The sequence below is a fragment of the Mustela nivalis genome (assembly GCF_964662115.1).
Source record: "Mustela nivalis genome assembly, chromosome: 10".
In the NCBI taxonomy this organism is placed as follows: Eukaryota; Metazoa; Chordata; class Mammalia; order Carnivora; family Mustelidae; genus Mustela; species Mustela nivalis.
Window position 1 is genome coordinate 20,584,408 of NC_139029.1, and position 21,552 is coordinate 20,605,959.

General features: G+C 49.2%; 2 protein-coding genes across 14 annotated transcripts in view; one reads left to right on the forward strand and one right to left on the reverse strand.

Moving 5' to 3' along the window:
- The window catches only part of PTPRU (protein tyrosine phosphatase receptor type U), a 121,638-nt gene that overhangs the window by 209 nt on the left and 99,877 nt on the right, over positions 1-21,552 (forward strand). For 9 of the 10 annotated variants that reach the window (XM_082684736.1, XM_082684739.1, XM_082684740.1 and 6 more), the window contains exons 1-2: positions 9,270-9,340; positions 21,424-21,464. In XM_082684736.1, the coding sequence (XP_082540862.1) occupies positions 9,285-9,340; positions 21,424-21,464 (97 nt within the window). In that variant the 5' untranslated portion in view covers positions 9,270-9,284. Of the gene's footprint in view, positions 1-9,264; positions 9,341-21,423; positions 21,465-21,552 lie in introns of those variants that run through there. The other variant, XM_082684731.1, reaches the window with a different exon arrangement.
- The window catches only part of MECR (mitochondrial trans-2-enoyl-CoA reductase), a 30,678-nt gene continuing 15,113 nt past the window's right edge, over positions 5,988-21,552 (reverse strand). For all 4 annotated transcript variants that reach the window (XM_082684902.1, XM_082684905.1, XM_082684904.1 and 1 more), the window contains exons 4-10: positions 15,725-15,868; positions 13,049-13,151; positions 11,681-11,783; positions 10,736-10,809; positions 8,556-8,616; positions 8,329-8,401; positions 5,988-6,937 (exon numbers count right to left, since the gene is read on the reverse strand). In XM_082684902.1, the coding sequence (XP_082541028.1) occupies positions 6,777-6,937; positions 8,329-8,401; positions 8,556-8,616; positions 10,736-10,809; positions 11,681-11,783; positions 13,049-13,151; positions 15,725-15,868 (719 nt within the window). In that variant the 3' untranslated portion in view covers positions 5,988-6,776. The remainder of the gene's footprint in view (positions 6,938-8,328; positions 8,402-8,555; positions 8,617-10,735; positions 10,810-11,680; positions 11,784-13,048; positions 13,152-15,724; positions 15,869-21,552) is intronic.

The window sequence follows — 21,552 nt, forward strand, 5'->3', positions numbered from 1 at the left end:
CCGGCGTGGGGCGGGGCCAGGTGACCGACAGGCGGTGCTTGCGGCGCGGGGCAGTCCTCCCCTCCTCCCCCTCTCCGCACGTCCTCTCGCGAGTTCGCTGTGTTTGGGCCTGCGTCGCATTCGCAGCCGGGTGGCTTCGCTCCTCCCCCCGGAAGTGCCTGCTACTGTCCCGGCCCGGCGAGCGTTTCTGCTTTTGTCCTTTGAACCGGGAGTGGTTTCGACTTCTGAGCAGCTTTGGAGTTAAGTCTGGCTTCCAACCGTCTTTGTATCCGTGACCTTGGACCCGTTACGCGCCAGCTCTCTAAGCCCCAATTGTCTTCTCTGTATAAGAGGGATAGAAATTCCAACCTTCCAGAGCCAACTGGAGAATTATATATGAGACTAGATACGTCAAGCACTTAGTACTGTTCCCAGCACATTGCAAGTGTCCAATAAATACCAATATTATTTTAAAAATAGGACAGGTTGTTTCAATAGAAGCAGTGTGGAAGGTGGGGAAGGCTGGAGTTTTGAAGCTAGATTGGGCTTGATAATTACTTGGCCAGTTTATTTTCTATTGTAAAATTAGAATGATTTATCCCATTTCAATGGACTAAATGGATAACTAACTGGGGTAGTATATATGGAAGAATATACTGCCTGGAACAGTATCTGGACCGAGATAGGAACTCAAATATTGGTATATATATATATATTTGAGTTCCTATCTCGGTATATATATATATATATATATATATGAAAGAGGAAGCACAGGCGGGTTAAGGAGTAGAGGGAGGAAACAGTCTTCCCGCTGAGCAGGGAGCCCAAGGCAGGGCTCTGTCCATGGCCCTGAGATCATGACCTAAGCAGAAGGCAGAGTCTTAACCGACTGAGCCACTCAGGTGCCCCTTAAAATTACATTTTGAAAGGATAATTCATTAACTGTTTCAAATGATACAGTGGAAAGTCTTCCCATCTCCGTCCTCTGGCCATCTCGTTTCCCTTCCCAGAGGCAAACAACGTAATCAGTTTCTTAAATGCCCTTTGGGAGGTATTTTACACAAAGCAATAGGGGTGTGCTATATGTACAGTTTCGTGCTTACTATTATTTTGAAAGTCATTCCATCAGTACAAAAGAAGCTTCCTCAGGATTATTTTATGGCTTATGAAATGGCGTTATACACAGTAATTTTATTACTCAGTGCCCTACTGAAGGATACTGAGGTAGGTTCAAACCATTTGTTTTAACTGCTGCAATGAGTAACTTTGTATATACATATATGTAGTATCTATTCCTAGAAGATAGTTGGGGTAAAGGGTATGGGCAAGTATAGTACCTGTTTCTCTATCTCATCAACAACATCGTGTTATCAAATTTTATGATCTTAGTCAATCTAATAGCTGAAAAATGCTATCTTGGGGTAGTTTAGTTTGTATTTATCTTGAGTGGAGTGAGACTCAATTCATTTGTTTAAGAGATGCTTATACTTTCTGTGTCTGCTTAGATCCTTTGCTTGTTTTCTGTTGTTGTTGCTGTTAATTTTTAAAAATATTTATTTATAGAGAGCACGCAGAAGGCAGGCATGGAGAGGGAGAGAGAATTCTCAAGCAGACTCTCCGCTGAGCCTGGGATTGATCCCAGGACCCTGAGCCGAAATCCACAGTCAGCCACTCAACTTACTGAGTGACCCAGGAGCCATCCTCCCCCTTATATAGATTTATTTGAGAGAGAGAGAATGCAAAATCGAATGGGGGTGGGGATAGTGGGGGCAGAGTCAGAGAATCTCAAGCAGACTCCTCTCAGAGTTAGGAGCCCAATGTAGGGCTCAGCTCAATCTCACTACCTGAGATCACGACCTGAGCTGGAACCAAGAGTCAGATATTTAACTGACTGAGCCACCCAGACTCCCCCTTTGCCCATTTTTTTACTGATTCATAGGAACTCCCTATATATTAGCGAAATCAGTTGTTAGAGGAGTAGTATTTTTTCCCAGTTTGTTGACTTTTGACTTTTCCCAGAATGTTTTCTGCTATGCAAAAACGTAAGATATTTATGGGGTCAAATTTATCCACCCTTTATTTTTCTTTGATTCTGGATTTTGTGTTGTAGTTTTTCTCACTTTGAGATTTAAAAAGAAAAACACCTCCCATGGCTTATTGTTATTTTTAGGACTTACTTTTTTTATATTGCAATCTTTGATCCATTTGGAATTTAGTAGTATGAGGATCATGATATTCTTAAGAACTGGTTTTAACCTTGGTTGTCATGTAGTCTGTGTCTGTGTCACGTAGTCTGTGATCAGACTACATCTGTTATACAGATGGGAATGAAAGCCCCATACAGGGAAAATGCCTGTCTCTAAATCCTGCTCCTCCTCCGGAGTTTCCTAATTTGGGGAGTGGCACCTTCCATCAGGCAAAGTGCTGAAGTTCAACCGCCTCATCTAGTTGGTCCTTCCTTCTAAATGTTGCCGAATCCATCCACTTCACTCCCACTTCCTAAGTGAGTGCAGGTCTCGTCATATTGTTCATACATCACAGCTAAAAAGTTGTGCTTTTCCCTCTGTCTGCAGTATGATTGGCCCCTTCTCAGGCCTCAGACCTTCCTTGCCCTCTTTATGTCAAGTATCCTGTCAATATGATATCACTGTATTTTTTTCTTCACAGCATCTACCACACTCTGTTATTGCCTTATTTCTTTTTGTTCATGGTCTTTCTCTTCTACTAGAATATAAGCTCCCTGGTATCAGGGGCTGTGTTTTTTTTGTCTCCTACTGTATCCCTAACATCTATTAACAGTGCTTTTCACATAGTGGGTGTTCAATATGTTTATTAAGTGAATCAACAAATGATCTCTTACCTGAATGACTTCAGTGGCCACCTGATTCTCCTTTTTCCTGCCTCCCCATGAGACACAGACTCAGGGAAATTTGAACTGTCTTCTGATTGACATGCTAATTATCATTGTACAAAATCAAGGAGTCCAGAGAAAAGAGGGAGCACAGGGCCAATTGTGGGGCCAAAGAAAAAAAGAAAAAAGTCAGGATTGACTGGTATGGTGACCAGACAGGGTCAGGGGAGCTGGCTTCTGGCGCCAGATCTGCTGCCTGCTGTGTGACCTTGAGCAACTCACTTCGCCTCTCTTGGTGTCTTCCTCTTCTGTAAAGTTATGATATTAATTAAAATCTCAATGATACAAGGAAGTTGTAAAAATCAAATGGAGATACACGTTAAAGGGCTTAAACACTGCAAAGGGTTAGGGGCATAGAGAGAGCTTGTTTTTCTTTCAGGGAGTGCAAATGTCTCCTTACCTTTTAGGTCAGCTCTGCTGTCTTCCCAGGATTTTCCTGCCTGCAAATGTCTGTCTTCTTTACCATTCCCAGCTGCTCTGGCTGGGCCCAGTGTCTTCCCCAGGGCAAGGTGCCTACCAACAAGTATGAGGCTGGTAGATGCAGCCAAGAGCTTCCAGGCGCAAGGACAGGCCCACCTGCTCCACACAGATGAATTCAAGAACTTTCTTCCGGGCCTCAAGTCTTTCCCTGAGGAAAGCAGGCTTATTTATCTCATCTCCCAAGACACAAAGCAGTCATCAGTATTATGGCAGTGGCTGTAGGTAGTTGCAGGGTGGAAGCTCCCAGAAGACTCCAAGCAGGGAGCGCCAGAGTCAGAGTCATGAAGCCTCCAGGCATCAGGTGTGTCCCAGCTTTGGTTTAGGAGGTAATGCCTGTTGGTCTTCTTTCAGTCCCCTGGAGCCCAGGGTTCCTCCTCCAGCCATTTAAGAAGGATTTTACTTAGTGGGCCCAAAGAGCTGTCCCCACTCCATAGAGAAATTATTCGTCCTGAAAATGAAAAATAGCCTCCGTACTTGTGGAAAGTGTGCAAGAGATGATCCATCTGAAGTTTGATTCTTCCTACGGTCTTGTCACAGTCTCCTCTCCATGCTGGCCTCTGAAATGTTGGTAATCCCCATGCTGGTCTTTGAAGTTTCAGGGGATTTTCCTTATTTGAAATTCAGAAGCCTGGGAGTTTCTGATGTTCTCTTCTTTTAGTGTCTCCCTTCTCCCAACTGTCCCCTAACCTGCGGCCAGAGGAATTTTTTCCCCCCCCCAAAGCAGAGTTCTCATTTTCTGGCTCAGAAATCTTTTGTTTCCTACGGCCAATAGGATAAAATTCAAATTCCTTAGTGGGGAATCATAAACTGCCACCATTCACTCTTTCAGCTTCAGCATGAATGATTTCAACATAAATTAGACCAGAGAATACGGATCAGTTATAATCAAGTTCAGAGAAAGCCCCAATACTAGGGACCGAAATAACACAGAAGCTTGTTTCTTATGTAAAACAAATCCTGAGGTGGCCAGTTAGGACTTCTGGGTACAGGGGACCCAGGCTTCTTGGATCTTGTCACTGACCCATTCTTAACATGGTCAAAGATGGTTGCGCAAATTCTCAGAATCAGGCCTATGTCCCAGCCAGGGGGAAGGCAGAAAGGGAAGATAGAGGTACAGGATGGATGCCAGCTATATTTTAAAGAGGTTCTTAATAAACTGACACCTACCAATTCTGTTTGCATGACAAGTGACAGACCTGTCTGCTGTAAGGAAAGCAAGAAACCCGTTTATTCCAGCCACCATGTGCCGACCTAAAAGTTGTCGGCATCCTCAGGAAGAGAATGGATATTTGGGGGGAAATGAGAAGATTCTAACATAAACGTCCTGCTTCTATGACTTAATCTGGTCCCTTGGTTTATGCTTGTCTCCTTTCTCTGCCTGAGAAAACTATAATCATCCTTTAAAGCACAGCACAGATGTCATCTCCAGACCCCTAGAGCTACATTCTCAGGACATCTTGCACATCCCTCCATGGGGTCTCTAACCATGATGTTAGGAATCTTCCTCCTCTGAGTCTGTACCAGGGGCTGCTCCCTCCCCATGGCTGCAGGCTCATCGGTTCCCCTAAGCCCAACATTGTGGACTCACCCCGAAGAACTGAATCTGAACCGTTCACTCCTGTAGACTTTGAGCAGCCTCTTCCACCCTCTCAGGCTTTTTGCACTTGCCCATGTTGACCATCTATACAGTCAGGTGTCCCACTAACCTCAAGGATAGAGGACAGGGGACAGGAGAGACCTGGGCAGGTTGGGGCTGATCCCAAGCCTAGTTGCGCAAGGTAGCAACTCTTATCCAGAGGACACCTGTGGACCTTCCCCAACCCTGGGCTGAAGAGGAGTCCTTTTCTCCAGAGGACCCAGAAGGTGCTCCCAAAGGCAAGAGTATTATGCTGGGGGCCTGTCTATGTGTTTGCATGCAACTAAGCCTGAGCATACTCTAGCCTTTGGAGCCAATTTTCCCACATCACTCTTGCTGAAAATCCCTTTGTGCCTCCCCTGCTCTGAAGGGTAAGTGCTAACTTCTCGAACATTCTTGCTTTGACCTCTATTCACAGTTCCCACCTTAGTCCTCACACTCTTCTGTCTCAGGGGGCAGAGCCAGGCTCCCAGCCCTCCAAAATCTCATATGTGCCCTTGGTTTCGCTTGGTATATTTTCCTGCTTGGCCTTTAAGATTTACTGTGGATGACACCTCCTCCATGAAGCCTTCCTTCAACCCTCCAGGCAGAGCTGCTGTGTCCCCACTGCCCTCTGAATACCCAAGTCAGTGGCCTCATTATATACTGGGAAGGTCTGTCCCCTGCTCTGGGCTAAGCAACTAGAGGGCCAGTCCCCTCTCCCCCACCACCAGCATCCCTAGCCTAAGGCACATACTAAGTATCCAGTAAGTACATTCCAAAGTTTCTAGTTTTTTGCTCTGAATGAGTGGATCATAAGGCAAACATGGAAAGTTACATAATGTCAAACTCTTCTCTTTGAATAAAGCTACTCATTTTCAGAGCCAACTTTCAAGCTTCATGTCAGGAAGACTCCCCTGACCACAGGCCTAGGACAAGACCCTGATCAGTGATGGTCTCAGCGTTTCACCCACATGCTTAGCATACGAATCCGCACAGTAGTTGTTGTAGGAATCTTAGTTTAATGCTGGGTTTCTCAGCCGCGGCATCAGGGACATTCTGGGCTGGGTAATTCTCTGTTGGGGAAGGCTGTTTTGTGCACCACAAAATGTCTGAGCAGCATCACTCACCTCTACCCTCTAGATGCCAATAACATCCTCTCAGTGATGACTAAAAATGTCTCCAGACACTGTCAAACATCCCCTGGGGGTAAAATGACTTGGGGCTGAGAAGCACTGGTGTAACAACCATCTTCCCAGTTAGAACAGGCATCCCGTAGCTTGGTCCGGCGACCTGAGTGCCCACCTCCTTGGCTCCTCAGCCTGACATTCTCTCTCCCGTGTAGATCCTCCTCCTGCCCCAGACTGAGCCACACACCACCCAGAGTGAGTCACATGTTCCTTTTTGCTCCTCTGCAGAGAGCCTGAGGGTGGAGCCTGTGTCCTACTGGCTTTTGTACCTGCCAGTGCCCCCCATGCTTTGTTTCAGGTGGTCAGGAAATCATCGCTGGGGGACAAGTGGAGGACAGGCAAGGGGGCTTCTTAGCAGGTGCACAATGAGGGTCCTTCTTGACAGGGATGACTTCTATGGGTTTGTATGTGTTTGTTTTTCGGAAGTTCACTTTATTAGACACCCTGGGGCTGGCCCTGGGGCAAGCCTTGGCTGGCTGCACAACCCTCCCAGTTGGAAGAGAGGACAGCCTGTGGAAGGCTGAGGGGGCCAGAAACCGAGGCGCCAGAAACCAGTCCGGCTGATCTGTCTCCTCTCCCACCTCGCTCTGGCTCCTCGCGATTAGCACATGGTGAGAATCTGCTTTGAAGACACGAAGGGCTGCATCGAGGCTTCCAAGGCACGCTGGTAGTCCTGCAGTGGGACCTCGGAGCAGGCGGGGGCTGTGAGCTGGCCTCGGCTGATGAGACCGCACAGCGTGAGAATCAGCTCCTTGAACTGGGCTGTGGGAAGTTGAGGAAGTCAGACGGGGTGTGGTGGCAGGGCACAGCAAGACACACCATGGGCCTCCCCTGGTGGCAGGAGCTGGCGCTAAACTCCAGGAAAGCCTCAAGAGCCCAGGCTTGACCAAGGGTAGGGAGGTTGTGCAGGCAGCCTGGTTCCTGGCAGGGTAGGGCAGAGGAGCGTGGGGAATGGCCCCAGGAGCTGGTGGGCAGGCAGAGCGGTGGCGATGAGGGCTCTGAGCCACAGAACCTGACTGGGGTGTAACCGAGAGTCCTGAAGAGTGGGAGGGGCAGGAGTACTGAGGCAGGGCGGCTAGAAGAGGCACAGGGAAGGGAGGTGGAGGGTTGAGGGCTGGCGGGGGCATGGGTGTGCCTGGCATGCCAGCTGATGTGGAACTGATGAGTTTTGCTCAGGGAAGGCAGCTTTCTCTGAGAACCCAGGACTCCCTTAGACTCCTCCAAGTTGAGGTCCCCAGCATCGCCTCCCAGGGCCTGCACCCCTCTATGGTCCAGGAAGATGAGAAGTGAAGGCCTCAGCTGAGAAGTGGTTGTTCACAGACATCAATTCATGCAACATTCAAATCTAATCATGTCCCCTGTTGAGACCGCTTTGGTGGCTCTTCACTTGCCTTTAAGATAGAGTCTGAGCTCCTTAGGAAGGGTTGTAAAGCTTCTCATAATCAGGTCACAACCTATCTGTCTAGGCCCCCACTCTCTATGATGGGCTTTTGCATAGGCTACGTTTCTGGCCTGAAACATGCCATTGATGCCACCACGTTCCTCCCCTTCACTTGGACAACTCCACGTGATTCTTCAGTCTCAGCATTGGGGGGTGGTGGGGATGGTGTCACACTCTGGACCACCAGTCCTCCAGGAGAGGAAGGCTGGTGGACTGGCTCAGGTTCTGGAGTCAAAGAGATGAGTGTACATTGTGGCTGTACCACTCCCTACACGGGGAGACTGGGCAAGCTATCTAACCACTTTGAACCTCAGTTTCCTCCTCAATCAAAGGCCAACAGTATCTAGACAACTGTGATATTTCAACTGAGACAGAAGTCAAGTAACTTGTCCAGGTCCCACGGCTAGCCTGGGTAAGCCTATTCCCAGTGATGGCGGGAGCAGGATTTGAACCCAGGCAGACTGCCTCCAGAATTTGTTCTCTGTACATGGCTGTCTTCCCCAGGGGCATCTGCTCAGGATGGGGACAGTGTGTGCCTTGCTCACTGCTGCCACCTATTGGCTGACTGCTGCTATGGCTAGAGGCTATTTTCCTTCAGCCCGCCAAGGCGCAGGAGCCCATTACCTCTCCAGGCCTGAGGATGGCGGGTCACTTCTACAGCAGGCACTGCCCTCTTGTGTGGCCCCTGGCGATAGGGCCATCATCCACTCACCTGGACTGTGGTCCTTCTTCCACTGGGACAACCAAAAGCCTCGAAGTTTGAGATCCTTAAAAATGAGCTGGCTCTGTGGACACAAGAGGGACGAGCTGGGGCTCTGAGGGCCAGCATTTCAGGCTCTGCTGGAGGTATAAACCCCCTCCACGGACAAGGGCTTCTGTGGGTCTGGACAACTGTGGGGTCCAGGCCTGTGTCCACGTCTGCCTCCCCCACCAGCTTACCACAGAGGCTATGACGGGCTGCTTGGCCATTCCCCCGTAGGTCACCATGGTTCCCCCAGGCCTGAAGAGTCCAGAGAGAACAGAGTGGGTACAGGCAGAGACAGGGCCCTTCTCAAAGCTGCCAGAACACTTCTATTCCAACCCTGGTCCTTGAACCTTGCTCTCAGAACCCTTGGGAAGGTTTCAAAAACTGTAGACTTGAGTTCCCACCCAGACCTAAGGAATCAGGAAGCAAGGATCCCTGCTTAAGCCAAGCGACAAACAACCCCACCAGGCGACATGGATGTTGAGCCAGAGCTGGGAACCCACTGATCTAACCACCCAGTTGCGCTTGGATGAATTGTTGCAGAGAAGTGTGCTCTGCTGAGAAAAGCCCAAGTTTAGTCCTGGCTCCCTTCCACTCCTTCATGTGCAGCCTTGGGCCATGCACAGACATCGGTGCAGACCTCTGCTCGTCACCTGTCCACACTGACTCGAAGAAGCTGTGAGATGAGGTGGCCGTACATGTAAGGAATGGTGTCAGTGGGGCAGAGGACAGTGGGTGACTGGCCCTTCGCTGCAGGCGGGGCCTGGTCAGGACCTGCTGACACCCACACGCACCCCAGCAGTCAAACGGGAGAGGCTCAAATAGTTTTTCAAAAACAAGTAAGCTAGGACTTCCTGTGCTCATCTTAACCTGTGTTCCCTCCCCATTCCCTGGCTCTTTTAGGAGTTTGTTGACCAAGGACAATGGAAGGCGAGGGGGGTGCTTTGCAAACTACAGAATGGAAGAAGCTGCTGTGTGAGGTAGGTGATTCTTTGTCCCGGAGGCTGGTGGGTAGTTTGGTCTTAAGTTCCCTTCAGCTGACACCTGTTCCAGAAAGTAGCTCCTAGGTGGGGATCACGTGCTCCCCCCACCCACCCAAATGTTCATTGAGCGTTTTCTGGGTGCGGGGCAAAGGTATGAGTATTTCCATGTGCACTGGCTCTGTGAAGACCCCCCCATAGCCCCAGGGGGGCACTGTTATCACTCTGGCTCTGCAGTGAGAAAACTGAAGCCCCCCACCCCCGCCACCTTTGGAGCGATTTGTGCTTCTTCTTTGTGTTCTTGGACTAACCTTCTGAGGCAGAAAGGGTTTATATTCTACCCCCCACTCCCCTTCCCCTAACCCCAGACTTGGGAGGAAGGGTTGTGTTCAGGAGTCACAGTAGCTTGGGGTTAAGCCTGGCCCTCCCACTTCCCAGCGCTTGGGGGAGGTAATTAACCTTTTGGGTCCATGTGTAAATGGGATGGAATAGGACCCCTCACTTGAGTGGGGGGTAAATCAAGTCCTCTGCACAGTCTGGTGCACAGGCAAATGCTCAGTGATGGCTCTCACAGCTCTCTGGCCACATGACGCATCTTCCCATCTAGCCTGTGAATTCTAGAGAGTTCCCTCAGTGTCTTAGCCATCTCTGTACCCCCTCACTAGTGACTGTTAGCAAGTAGGTGTCCACTAATATTGTTGAGGGGATTTCTGTTTTAGTTGGAATGTATCCTTTCAGGCACTCCTCAGCTCAAGAAGTTCATGTTAACAGAAAAAACAAGGGAAGGACGTGCACTGTTAATATTGTCAACAAGGCTTATTCCCCCTTGGTTGCGGTATGATAGGTAACTTTCGTGCTTAATATTTCCTTTGTAATTTTTTTTTAAGATTTTATTTTTTGAGTAATCTCCACATGGGGCTTGAACTTACAACCTTGAGATCAAGAGTTGGATGCTCAACTAACTGAGACAGCCAGGTGGCCCATCCTTTGTACCTTTACATGCTTTCAAAATGCTTTGTCAGAGCATACTTTTACTTCTAAAATGAGAATCTAATAAAAAACTTAAAAGTTAACAAGCTAGGACTGAGTGACTTTTTAAGAGGCCCCTAGGTTATGAATCAGTAACCATTTCCCTCTCACAGAAAGCTTAGCCATCTTCCGGATCCTTTGAGAAACAAAATGGGCAGGTGTCTCGGTGATCTATAATGTTGGGAGGCTGAGAAAGGAAGTGCCTGGTTGACTAGGACAGGACTGTGGCCCCAGTTTCCTGCTCAGGGTTATGCTGACTTGGCCTTGGCTGGCGTTGGCTACTGGGACTTGGTCCCTTGACCGTCCTCTCAGCTAAAGGCATGGAGAGCGCTGGCCAACCGGACCTGCAGGGGTGAGGGACTTACGCTAAGTGTCGCAGCAGTTCTGTGGAGCTTTTCCCACCAACACAGTTGAGAGCAAGCCGCGGCGGGGGCATGTCCTGGAAAATAAGAAACCTGCAGTGAGGGAGCAGCTCTGTACATGTGGGGTCGGAAGCTGGCTACCAACAGCTCCCCCCCACCCCGCCCCGGGCCACGTGTCAGAGGGAGGGAGCGAGGAAATGGGATGTCTGTGCCTTCAAACTGGGCCCAAGGAGGACCTTTGCTTTATCAATTTAATCCTATTATCTGTTTTGGAATTTCGTCCAGAACTCATCTCTGGGAAAGAACAGATGAGGGTGTCTAAATTCCTTTTTGAAGGACTTCAGGTCCCCCGAGTGTGCCTCTTCTGTGTGTGCACTTACAACTCAGTTCAACTCGGGCTTTAGAAGCCTTAAGAGGCATGTGTTCTCGAGAGAGTGTGTTTGGTCACTCCAGGGTTCAGAGGGAGGAGGCTGAGATACAGTCTCATCACTTATTGGGTGTGCTGGGGGATGGAGGTTCTGGAAGGTTAAGAAGCTGTGAGTTCAGAGAGCCCTGACCCCACCACCTGTAACTGTCTGCCCTTGGTGCCCATTGATCTCTTTTGAGTCTTGGTTTTCTCACCTACAAATGCTTTCCTTTCTCTTCCTGCCCTGTGCCACAAGTTCCCCACATCCTCCCCCAGGTCGGAGATTCACGCTGGTTGTGAGGGCTGAGGAGATGCGCTACAAATATTCAAACCTACACACCATCCAGGGTTTCTTGAACTTTGTCTCTTCTGCCTCCCTCACAGCACCAGGAGCCCTTAATGAGTGCTTTCCCCTTCCACAAAGAGACTAAGGGAGAATTTGGAGAGGAGCAACAGGGGCCAGTCCCAGCCTTTCTAGCAGATCTGTCTTCCCCAGGGAGATGAGCATGGAATGAAGGCACAATGCCCCTCATCCTAGGTACCTTAAAGAAGTTTTTCATCTCAGGCTTCCTTAGCTCCTCTTCTGTGAGAACATGCTCGGCCCCCAGACTCTTCAGTCTGTCAGTCAGCTTTTGGAAGTCAGGTCTGGAAACCAAACACAATCCATGGCCCTTGGTTACACCTGCTGGCTTTCTTTACCCTAGGCTCGTAGGACCCCTCTGCCATGGCTGTGAGAACATGAGTTTCTTTGTGGGAAGCTGGGGTTGTGTGTAAGCCAGGCCTTCTGTAGGGACTGGCTACCCGATTTCATCACACCCCAACACCTCCATGCCTCGGTTCCCTTACTGGTATTTTGGGGTGATTCCTACAGCCCTTGTCAGCTCAAAGGTGTGAGAAAGTCATTTCACACCCTGACTTTGTCTACTGAAACAACAACCTTCATTTCCCTTCCCCAACGCTTTTCAAGGGGGCTCTTCAGTGTGTTGTGCAAATATACTCCAGCCCAGGAGTGGCTCTGGACCTCTTTGGCCAAGGCAAACAGTAGATTTTGTTAACACAAGTGAGGGGACAGGAAGGGGAAGTGAGTATCAGTTCTCCTCCTAAGACTGGACTTCCAGGAGACAGCGAGGCTTAAGACAACGGGATGCTATGGTGGAAAGAGCTCGAGCCAGGGAGCGAAGAGTCTGTTACTGACTTGCTATGTCTTCCTTTCTCTGGAACTTGTTTCTCACCATAAAACAGAGATGACAATCCTGTCCCATCTCCTTCATATCCCTGGTGGGAGCAGTTCAAAGTGCCACCAGATGCAAGGGGAGAAAAGGCCCTGGGTTAGTTCACAGTAGCAAGAACACAGTTTCAGGGATTCTCAAATATGAATTGTGGGTGTGAGATCATGGGTTATCTCAAGAGTCTCAAAAAGTCTTTGGCAAGGGCGCCTGGGTGGCTCAGTGGGTTAAGCCGCTGCCTTTGGCTCAGGTCATGATCTCGGGGTCCTAGGATCAAGTCCCGCGTCGGGCTCTCTGCTCAGCAGGGAGCCTGCTTCTCTCTCTCTCTGTCTCTCTCTCTGCCTGCCTCTCTGTCTACTTGTGATCTCTCTGTCTAATAAATAAATAAATAAATAAATCTTTAAAAAGAAAAGAAGAAGAAGAAAAAGTCTTCGGCAAGGGTGGGCTCCACCTCCTTCCCGCTCTCCCTTTACATTTAGGACGTGGCTCATCCACAGCCAGAGGCCCCCTGGGCCTCCTTTCCCATGGCTGACCTGTCAGCAGTCCGTGTCTGCTGCAGAGGAGGACTGCTTATGCACGGGTGCCCTCTAGTGGAGACAGGGGCATCTGCAGGGATACGGGGCAGGGTGGGAGTTTGGGAGGAAGGGCCACTAGCTTGCCCTGGGATCAGGTCTCCCCACACACCTGTCTCGGACCACATTGATGGTCCTCAGGCCCAGGGCTGCGGCGATCTGGATGACTGCTTGCCCCACTCCACTGTTGGATGCATTCTGGATGACACAGTCTCCTGTGGGGCCAGGAAGAGACCCAAGTCAAGCCCCAGAGACCTGTAACTGGGTCAAGGGTTTCCTGCCTGGGATCCTATTGTAGGGCAAGAGAGGGGAGTCTTCAGGCTCGAAATGACCCAGGACCTGGCTGCTGATCCTTCTCAGACCTTGGAGTGTTGCTTACTCTTCTCCCAATGCCCCCCAAAATTCCATAACACCCATGGTGCCTCCCAAGACTTGGCACCTCGGAGCCCATACTATACACAATTTAGACCCCACTGTGTAAAGGACTTCATGTTGATCATCAGCCTTCTGATTTTATATTCTCAAATCTCTGCTTAGGTTATTTTTATGGTTTGTAATGCTTCCTTCTTTCTCTCTTCCTTCATTTTGAAATCCCACGTACCCTTTGAAGCACAGCTCAGGCGTGGCTTCCTTCCCATCTTCCCTGGGTGTGTTTCCCCAGTGCTCCGCAGGTGGTGTGCTCTATCTCATACTTGGTTGTGGATAGGTCCGTTTTTGGCAAGAGCCTGCGGCCTACAGCTTCCTGAGGGCACGGCCACACTTTATTTCCCCTTTGTGCTGCTAAGTATAGGCACAGCGCCTTGAAATGGGTTTAGAGCTGTGCTGGAAAAACCTGCAGCCCCGGAAGTGGGGTCCTTTAGGTCATCTGTGGTCAAAGGCCAGGCCTGGCTTTGGAATTTGCCAATGGGGGAGGCAGTGAAAACGTGGGTTCTGACATGACACGGACTTGGTGTGACTCCCAGCTCCCTCACGGACTATAACTGACTGAAACATGGGACAGGTCATGACCTCCGTTTACTCCCCGTAAGACAGGAGTCCTGGGAACACCAATTGAGATGCTTCTTATTAGTCAGATGCCAATGTGTCCAGGAAGGTGCTCTATTATCCCAGAAATGTTATCTGAAATGCAGGGATCTAGGGCTACAGACAGGGGAGTTCCTGGAAGAATGCCCATTCTCTGTAGCCAGGAGTCAACATATGGAATGTCACCCATTAGTGGGTTATAAAATCAAACTAGTGGGTTGCAAGTAGCATTTTTTTTTTTGGTTAAAATTCCAGGTTACAGAATTAAGAGAGTATAGCGCACCACACAGAAGGGTAAATACTGCTCCATGAAACTGTGGGAACCAAAGTACATACTCACCTATATCCTTGTACTGGATTACAAGGTAAGCTGTAATTCTCACTATGGCTCAGCAGGACAACTTAGACTAACACTGATCTAGCCCAGGCCACACCTGTCCAGAGGCAGGCAAGTGGAGGGATATGCACCATGGGCCCCGTGAGGTCAGATGGCCCTGATGTCCAGCTGCGGCTCAAATAAGAGGTGGTCTGAGGGGATGAGATGCAGGCGATCAAAACGTCTCTTGCACCAGGATTTGGGCAAAGGTCCCTAGTCACCTGCTGGCTTTTTCCACCAAAGGCTCCCAGGACCGCTCTGGCACAGCTGTGAGGACCTGCATTTCTCTTGGCAGGGAGCGGGACTGGTTTTTAGCCTCAAGCAGTGGAGGCTACCTAAGCCTATCATGCACCAGCATCTCTGCTTCAGGTTCGACATGCGCATGGCAGAGCTAGACTAGGCCATTTCTCTAGCCCCTGGACATGCAGAGTGTGCAGGGTGACCCTCCAGCAACGGGGGGGAGCCCAGCCTCCTGTCAATGGGAGGTTAACTGTGAGGTGGGTTCCATGAGGGTCTTGGAAGGTCCCCTCTCAGCAAGACTGAGCTCTGCTTGCCCACAGCAGTAAGCGGCCTTCCCTGGCTCACCCCATCTCCTCACTCCTGCTTCCTGGGATCACCTTCCCTGCCAACCATCCACCTTCCATCCTTGTCTCAGGCTCTGCTTTTAGGGAACCCCAAACAGAACACTTGGCTTTGTCATCTCCTTGCCCAGTGAACTCACATAGCAGTTTCCTTCTCTGGACCTCAGTTTCCTCACTGCTCAACAGGAAGAATAATCAAGTAGAGGAGTTACTGTGCTGTGTGCATTGTCTCTGTTAACCCTCACAAACCCTTCCTCTCTGTGTTACGGGTGACACATCTGATGATCTGAGAGGTCATTTGACTGTGAGAGGGGAAGCTTGGGTTCAGACCCAGGTTTTCTGCTCGGGACCTGGGCTTCCCACCACGACACCAGCCTCACCGCACTGCTTTGAAGGTTTAATGCACGTAAAGGTCTCTTATGTGAACTGGAAAGTGTCCTATGAATGCTGAGTGAATTACTCAGTTCAGCAATTTACTGAAAACACAGGCACTGTGTCTATCTTGTCTAGCTTTGTATCCCAGAGCTTAGCACAGCTCCCTGTTTTTGCTGAATGACAGAATTTCATCCCAAGCGCCAGGGAATGTGGTCCTTCAGCGGTTATCTGGAGTGTTCTCCTCATGAAGTTTCAGCATGTTTTCTAGGATCCAAGCTAACAAAGCAAAAGCAACAATCATGCACTCAGCCTGGGTAGGGGCCCATCTTCCTCTCAGCCCTTTACTGGTAAGTTCCCATGGTCTCGGGGTCAGGATTTGGGTTCCATCCCAGGCTGGGATCCCGGCCTGCTCCCAGCTCCTGTGGGTTCCTACCTGGCTGCAGCTGCTCGAAGTCCATCAACATCCTGTAGGCCGTGCAGGGATTGACACTCAGGGTGGCGGCACTCTGAAGAGGGAGGTCACTTGGAATGCTGATCACTGCTTCCTCACTGAACACAGCCTCCGTCTGCCAGGTTCCTGAGTCAGGGGGTGAGTCCAGGGTAGTGAGACAGGACCCCTCTCCACACCGGACCCCAAGTCACCCTCCTCAGTAAATGGGCACCTAAGACATCAGCCTTCAAGTACTACTTAGAGAATAAAGAAGATCTAGGGGCACCTGGGTGGCTCAGTCGGTTAAAGCCTCTGCCTTTGGCTCAGGTCATGATCCCAGCGTCCTGGGATCGAGCCCCACATTGGGCTCTCTGCTGGGTGGGGAGCCTGCTTCCCCCTCTCTCTCTGCCTACTTGTGATCTCTGTGTGTGTCAAAAAAAAAAAAAAAAAATCTTTAAGTCCTTTGGATCTCTGTGAGTCCTCAGGATAGTTATATAAGGTAGATTCTGTTATTCTCACATTAATTACCTCAACGTAGCTCATGTCACCCAGCAGGTGGCTAAGGATCTGAAACTCCTGGACTCTGAGAAACAGCATGACATGGGCAAGGGAAGCTGTGAAGCCTCCTTTTTCCTACTCAGTCCTCCTTCTCCTCATTGAGGGCAGGCTGACTTGGGTGGTATTATGGAAAAAAGCATGGAAGTAGAAATCAAAGGCCTGGGTTTGGGACCTGGTTTTGCTGATCTGCTAGTTGAGCAAATTCTTAGGTCTCTGAGTTTTGTTTACCTTAATATGTAAATGACACTGGCAAGAAGAGCCTGACCAGCCTCCCACAAGGGCTGATGCACAAATCAAATGACTGAAAGGAAATGACAAATGTATCTTTAACCTCCAACCCACATTCCAGTTGCAGACAAAAGAATCATAAAACATCAGTGTTGAGGAGGCCCGGAGAGCATCACATTTAACCTCCTCATTCAACAGGGCGAGAAACTGAGAAAGTGACTTGCCCAAAGTCGCCTGGCCAATCTGGGCTGCCCCTTCCACCTGTGGATACTTAGTGTGGACCTACTGTGAGCCAGGTGCTTGAACAGCACAGACACATTCCGGCCTTCCACAGAGTTTTAGTACAGCGGAGAACATACAAAACCAGACAAGCAGATATAGTAACTACGAATTATAGAGGCAGAAGGTAACACTGGGGAGAATTATTTGAGATGGGGATCAGGGACAGCTTTTCTGAGGAGGTGCAGGCTAACAGTTAAAGGATCCAGATACCAGCCATTCAAAGAGTACATCCAGAACATTCTAGGGAAAGGAAAAAGCATATGCAGAGGCTCTGGGGCAGGACAGACAGAAGGTGGACCTGGGAGGATATACTCTGCAGGGCAGAGGGTGATGGGAAAACAGGCTTGGGCCTTGGCTGAAGTGGCTTGGGCTAGAGGAACGGTCACCCAGACTTTCACGATCCTGACTTGGAGTAACCATGAGTTACAGTGTCACTCAGTACATTCGCATATAATAAACAGGTATACATACATATAACAGAAACCAAAGTTTCACAGAATGGTATTTATCCTACTATGTTTGATACATGATACTATTCTGACCGATTTCAGAAAAAAAAAAAAAAAAAAGTGCTGTTGGCAACCCCCTACATCGACTTTGCTAATGGGTTACAACCTACCGTCTGACAGATGCTCACCCACGCGGGTGGGATCCTGCACAAAGCAGAGGTGAGGAGGACAGACTTACAGTCAGACAGACACAGATTCAAGCCTTGGCTCCACCACACACTCACTAAATCATCTAAGAGAAACTCCTTGGAGCCTTGTTGGCTCAGTGTCTGCTCTGTGGGTCTCAGGGGTCCTTGGCCTACACCTCCAAAGCTCTGGAGGGTGTGAACCCACCCAGTTGCTGGGATTGGAATAGTGCCCTGGCGCCACAGGGTCAGGTGTGGAGAGGGGGATAGCGGAGGTGACTAGTCATTGTGCTGTAGGAGGAGGGAAACAATGGAGGCTTCAGGGACCAGGTACAGAGACAGGAGGCAGGAACACACTTCATTAAGGGCGATGTCACAGTACATCTGTGGCCGAGGGGACAAGACACTGGAAAAGGGAAGGGTTCCTTTGGAATCTAGAAGGTACCTGGGCATTCTCTGGGCTCCACCCAGCCTGGTTCTCAAATCTCCATTGCCATCTTCATAACCATGGCCCCCATTCCTCTTAGCCAACATGTACTGTATCTACTCTGCGCCAGATGCTTACTGTAGGGCCTTCTGTGCATGAAATCAGGGATGTTTTCTAATTCCTCTTGATGGCTCCACAATGGAAATCCACCCTTTGACACGAATTTCTGGGGCTTGGCCGTCCTTAATCCTCTTCTCAAGAGAACCTGGGTGGGAGGGGGGCAGCGCCCACGGTCAGCCCCACAGGCTTTTAGGGTTTTATTTATTTATTTTTTTAAAGATTTTATTCATTTGATAGAGCACACGAATGGTGGGAAGGGGCCAAGGGAGAAGCAGGTTCCCCACAGCAAGGAGCCTGATGCGGGGCCTGATCCCAGTGGGATCATGACCTGAGCGAAGGCAGACACTTCCCTGATGGAGCCATGAAACCCTTAGACCCTGGAGTGGGGGACCGGTTTTAAAATTCTAGCTCTGCCATTCATGATTTGTGTGACTTAGAATTATCCACTGCATCTTTTTTGACACTCATGTCATAGTGTGAAGATTAAATGCAATGACATTTGTACAGATGATTGCTGTGCCTAGTGCATAGATGTGGAAGTTCCCTTGGTTTCCTTCTGATCCTAAGTCCCATGTCCTAGTTCTCAGGACTCCCGTTCCTCAGTCCTGTGCAACTGGCCCTTAACTATCTCTACCACCTAATGCAGGGGTTGGCAAACCGCCACCATGGGCCAAACCTGGTTCACCACTGGTTTTTGTAAACCAAGTTTTATCGGAACACAGTCATGCTCACTTCTTAGGTACTGTACGTGGCTGTTTACAAAGGTAAAGCTGAGTAGAGGCGGTGTGGTCTGCAAACCCTATAATATGTACAACTGGCCCTTTAAAAAAAAGTTTGCTGACCCTGATCTAATGCGTACAGAAATTTGTCAAAATTGTTGTGTGTCTTCCCTCAGTTGAGCTGCACGAGTGAGTTGGGAGATGCCACGACTGTTAGCTGCATTGTAGAGATGAGGACACTTGAGGCTCAAAGTAGCTGTGGCTTCAACAAGGTCACCCACGGGGGTGGAACAAGATTCCCAGGCCGCTGCTCCTGCTCCTGCCCCAATGCTGCCCCGGGAGGGCTTTGAGCATTTCCAATGAGGACGTCAGTCCGCACGTTCTCTGGCCTGGTGTCCCTGGGGACTGCCTGTGTGTGGGGAAACACTGGCTATGGGCATATCTCAGTACCTATCAGGAAGGATGGCCAAGGTTTGGCCAGTTGAGGACTGCGCTGTTCAATGACTGTCACTTTTACTAAACTGCAGCCTTCACCAGAAGGAAGACCACATCTGTTCACTGCCGTCTGCCAGAGCCCTGCACGCAGCAGAGGCTCACGAAATGCTTGCCGACTAAATGAAGTTGATTATAGTCCCGGCCATTATAAAATCCTCATGCTCTTTGACCTGCACCTGGTGGGAGGAGTTCTGGCTGATACCTGTCTCTGCCACCTGTGCGATGACCGGCACCCTGGCAGACACCCCTCATTCTTCTCTCCAAATCTAGTTGACCTGTCTTCTCAGGTCCTATGGCACTGCTTTGTTCAGACCCTTCTCAGGTAAAGCCTGAACCGTGTAGCCACCTCCTTACTGGCTTCCTGCCTCCACCCTCTGCCTTTCCAGAGCATTCTCTGCACTGCCCACGTCTGGTCACTCACACTTCTGAACTCTTCCTCTGGGTCTTGTGAGCCTCCATGACTGGAGCCCAGCCTAACTCTACGACCTCATCTGTTGTCTCTGTCAGGCGGGCAAGGACCCAGCCACATCCCTGCAGTTCTGACAGTGCCATGCCTTCTCCGACCAACCGCCGCACCTTTGCACATGCTGCCCTCCCTGCCTGGAAGCCCTTCCTCACCTAGCCCACGGGCTGTGCTTCTACTCAGTCTTCCCAGACTGAGTTCAACAGCACTTCTTTGCACAGCTTCTCCTCAAGCTTCCCAAGATGGGGGGAAGGGGTACTCCTGCCTTTGGGCCCACCCTCTCTTTACAGTGTTTATTCCATTGTATTGTATTAAGGTTTGTTTTTCTGTTCCTGGATTCCCCAGCCTCAGCCCAGAACACTTTGAGGGCAGAGACTGTGTCTGACAGGGGCTGGCACAAAGCACCACTTCCTCTCGATACAGAGAATCCTGCAGCTCTCTGCTCAGATGGCCAGGTTCTTTCACTGCCAGGTGGGGCTGCAGGAGAGAGTGGAGCCATTCTTGGCAGCTCTTCTTTTCTTCTGCGGGGGAGGGGCAAAGGGAGAGAGAGAATCCCAAGCAGGCTCCACACCCAGCACGAAGCCAAACACAGGGCCCCATTTCACCACCCTGAGATCATGACCTGAGCTGAAATCAAGAGTTGGATGCTTAAGTGACTGAGCCACCCAGGTGCCCTTCTTGGCAGCTTTTCTGATCTCAGAGAAGAAAAGAGCTTCTGGTAGACTGCTTTTACTGTTTTTTTTTCTTTCCTGCCTGGTGCCTTTTTCTTTCTAGAACTGTTCCTTCTTAACCTCTGAGGCTCCATCCCCTGAACGACAGCGGTGGGGAAGAGACTCAGCTACGGCAGTTGGGAGTGGCCCAACCCCACACCCCTGGTGGTTTTAGGCCAAAGCATCTTTACCACAAGCTTTTTTGCCATATAATTCATTAGCCATAAGGCAATTTTCTCATAAAAAGTTAAATAAAATAACTGGCTGACTGTTTGGTTTGACAGTTTGTTGGTTTCATCTACTAGTTGACAGTCTGGTTTCATCTCTCCATTGACACAGTCCTTCTGTTTTGTACTGTTTAAACCTTAGCCCTCATAATGGTCTATACAGTAGCACAAGAGTTTTGAGCCCACATTTCCCAGAGAGCCTTGGACAGTCTATCAATAGAAATGTGACAATATGCCAAAAGCAGACAACAGTGCAAAAGGCTTTCACAACACAATACAAAGGCAGCTACAAATGTGCATCCTAGTATTTTGGAAACTGATAGTTCTCTTAATCAAGGAAAAAATTTTAGCAAAAAAAAATTAATAAAAATTTAAAAAAGCATGATACCAATTCAGGAGATGAATCAACAAGCACAAAAAATTGCATACTAGTAATAAAAGACTTTGAAGACAAGCGCTTAGGAACATTCTGTAGATCACGAAATAAAATCAGTATTTGTGCAGTATTGCTATGCAACTACACTAAACATTTTGAATGTACTCTAACATTTTATACTTTGCAATAAAGTCTTTTTAATTTTGTTCATTTTTCATGTTTCATGATGTCCTTTTTAATTGAACGTTCCACTTTTATTTTTCATGATTTTATCTTTTATAGCAAAGTTGCCTGATGGCCAATTCATTATGCATGAAAATGCTTGCAGTAAAGATGCTTGCCATGACAGTGCTAGATATGACAAGGCTCATGAATGAGCAAGGACCAGGCAGGGCCGGTCAGAGTCCTGCTAGCAGATGGATATGGCCGTGCTGGACAGACTGTGTTCATTTGTTTGTTCTTGGGATGAAGCAAACCTTGGATGCTGGTGGCCACCTATGAAAGGTCAGTTTGAATCTCAGCTCCATCACTTAATGGCTGGGTGAGCTTGTGCAAGTTGCTTAATATTTTATATTTGTCTCATATGTACCTT